The sequence below is a fragment of the Malurus melanocephalus genome, unplaced genomic scaffold (genome assembly GCF_030028575.1).
Source record: "Malurus melanocephalus ecotype Western Australia unplaced genomic scaffold, MMel_1.1 scaffold_36, whole genome shotgun sequence".
NCBI lineage: Eukaryota > Metazoa > Chordata > Aves > Passeriformes > Maluridae > Malurus > Malurus melanocephalus.
Window position 1 is genome coordinate 2,676,524 of NW_026623268.1, and position 2,581 is coordinate 2,679,104.

Consider the following 2,581-nt stretch of genomic DNA (forward strand, 5'->3'; position numbering starts at 1 on the left):
GGGGCGGGGCAAAGCGGGGGGCGCGCGCGCGGCCCCGCCCCGCCAGGTGAGGCCGGGGGAGGGGGTGACTCGGGAGGGGGGGGGCGCGCTGAGGGGGTTTCGTGCGGGACCCCGGGCGGGGCTCGGGGGGWGCTCGGCTGTGGGCGGCGGGGATGAGTGAAGGGGGCCCCGCTGCGGCAGCCTCCAGGGACCCGGTGCGCCGGGGTGAGCCTGGCCGCGGCGTTCCTAGCACCGGGCGCTGCTGCTTCGGAGCCCCGCTCGCCCCGCGCGGCCGCCGCCCCGCCGCTCCCGGCTGCAGCCTGAAGCAGCGACGTGGCAGGAGGCGGTCGGCAGAACCCGGCGGGTGTTCCCCCTCCGGTGCGGAGGAGGAGGYGAGGTGGGTGTTCCCCCGCTCCGGTCGCCCCGCCGGTGTGGGATGGACCGTCATCACGGGACAGACCCCAGCCCACAGCTGGCCCACTGCGGCTCCCCCCACCCCGCTCCTCCGCCGGCTCTTGAGGCCCCGGGGCCCGTTAACGGGTCGGGCGAGTAACGGAGGCGCTGGAGGCGGAGGACGCATCTCCGGTGCTCGGCTCCGCTGCCGTGTGCCTCCCTCAGCGGCGGGTCAGCTCTGAGGGCTTGGTCTCGCCCCGCTGCTGTAGCGCTTCTCCTTGCTGGGGTTAGCAGCAAGGGCAGTTTCAAAAATATTAAAGAAAAACAGGCGTGTGAAATATTTAATCCTTTTAGCTAATCCATATGCCGACTTCATAGGAAGCAGCCTCCTTGTGCCACTTTTAAGGCTCCTGTGTGTACATTTATCCCCCTTTGGTGGTCCTTGCCGCATATCCTTCTCTCAGGGGTGACCTTATCACTCCTTACCTGAAAGGAGGGTGTAGCCAGGTGGGGGTCAGCCTCTTTTGCCAGGCAACCAGCAACAGGACAAGASGATACAGTCTTAAACTGTGCCACGGGCGGTTTACGTTGGGTATCAGGAAGAWTTTCTTCACAGAAAGGGTGATTAGACATTGGAATGGACTGCCCAGGAGAGGTGATGGAGTCACCATCCCTGGAGGTGTTTTAAGGAAAGGTTGCACGTGGCATTTGGTTCCATGGTCTAGTTGACATGGTGGTGTTTGCTCATAGGTTGAACTCGATTCTTCCTCTTTTTTTTTTTTTTTTAAGATAGTAACCTGCAGTTGTAGAACAAGATCATGGCTTGTTCTATGATATAAGCATCTTTCTATAAATTAACACAAAGCAGTAAAATATGCTTATTTTGCCTTGTGTGATGAGTTTCTGGAAGTACTGTTTATAATGTATTTTTATCRTGCCATCTGAAGGGCACTGACAGCGAGGCAGCAGAATGAAGTTGGAGTGGTGTAGTCGATTTGCCCTTTGCTCCAAGACAACCAGCCAGACCTTTCTGCTTGGAGGAGTGTTCATTGCATTGGGCTCAAGTCGAATCCTGCTGATGAAGTATTCTGCCAATGAAGGTATTGTTGGGCAATACAGATGATGTACCTTAAATAAGAAAGAGTGGACATGTGTTTCTGCACTGAAAAGTTTCTGTCTAGCCAGTGGTCTACCATAAAGGTGTAACTTGGGTTGCAAGGTTTGTGATCTACCCTTAAAAGATGAGGCAGTGATTTATTTTATAGATGACTCTTTGAAGACTAACTTGTTGTGTAAGCACTATTGACAGTATATGGTTTTATGGAAATAATTTTCTTGCAACAAGCTTAGGAGAGAAGTGGCATCATAGTGGATGAGCTAAAACTGACTGGTATTGCCAGTCCTAAAAGAAGGTTATGTCATCCTGGGAGCCATTTTTTTGTGAGGGTTAAAAAATACCATATTGCTCTTTGGGGAAAACATTCCTTTTTTTTTTTTTTTTTTTTTTTTTTTTTTTTTTTTTTTGGGTTCTTCCAAAAAAAGTTCCATTTTGAAACTGGGACCAAATGAGGAAAGATTTCAACTCAGAAAAGAGGCTATTCAGGAAGTTGTAGGTCATTAACATTGAAACATTTATAACAGAAGTTCTGRCAAAGCTTTTTGTGACTAAAATTGTGACAGTAGTGGTTAAAATAGATTCTTGGTCTAATTATGAATACGGGAGGCAGAAACTGATTGTATTCTCTCTCTGATTTGCTGAATTCTACAGATAACAAGTATGATTACCTTCCTACAACAGTGAACATGTGTTCTGAAGTAGTAAAGCTGGTTCTATGTGTGGTGTTGGCAATCTGGAATAGGAAAAAAGGTAAGTACCTATGTTTAAAATGTGTTGAATGTTAAGATTTGCTGTCCTGCAAATATATACTTTTTAATGATACATGACACTCTCCACTTGTCACTGGTTTTGCATTGCAAGTGCTTTTTGGTTTTCTCTTTCTTTTCTGTTCTGATGTAAAAACGGTGAGAGATTAACTTCATAGCATTTCAAAATGATAGAGAGCAAATATTTAAATTGCAAGAGGGTGTCAGGTACTGGAGGTTCATGTTAAATTGRATTGTTGGTTTTGTCTACTTCTACAGGAAACAGTCATGGCTCTGGCAAGCTAATAAAATTTTTACCTCCACCATTTAGTACAGACTTACCTAA

General features: G+C 48.4%; 1 protein-coding gene across 2 annotated transcripts in view; it reads left to right on the forward strand.

Moving 5' to 3' along the window:
• Positions 1-2,581, forward strand: part of SLC35A5 (solute carrier family 35 member A5) — a 10,673-nt gene continuing 8,092 nt past the window's right edge. The window contains exons 1-3 of one of the 2 annotated variants that reach the window (XM_057364199.1): positions 1-46; positions 1,320-1,472; positions 2,141-2,239. In XM_057364199.1, the coding sequence (XP_057220182.1) occupies positions 1,343-1,472; positions 2,141-2,239 (229 nt within the window). In that variant the 5' untranslated portion in view covers positions 1-46; positions 1,320-1,342. Of the gene's footprint in view, positions 47-150; positions 377-1,319; positions 1,473-2,140; positions 2,240-2,581 lie in introns of those variants that run through there. The other variant, XM_057364198.1, reaches the window with a different exon arrangement.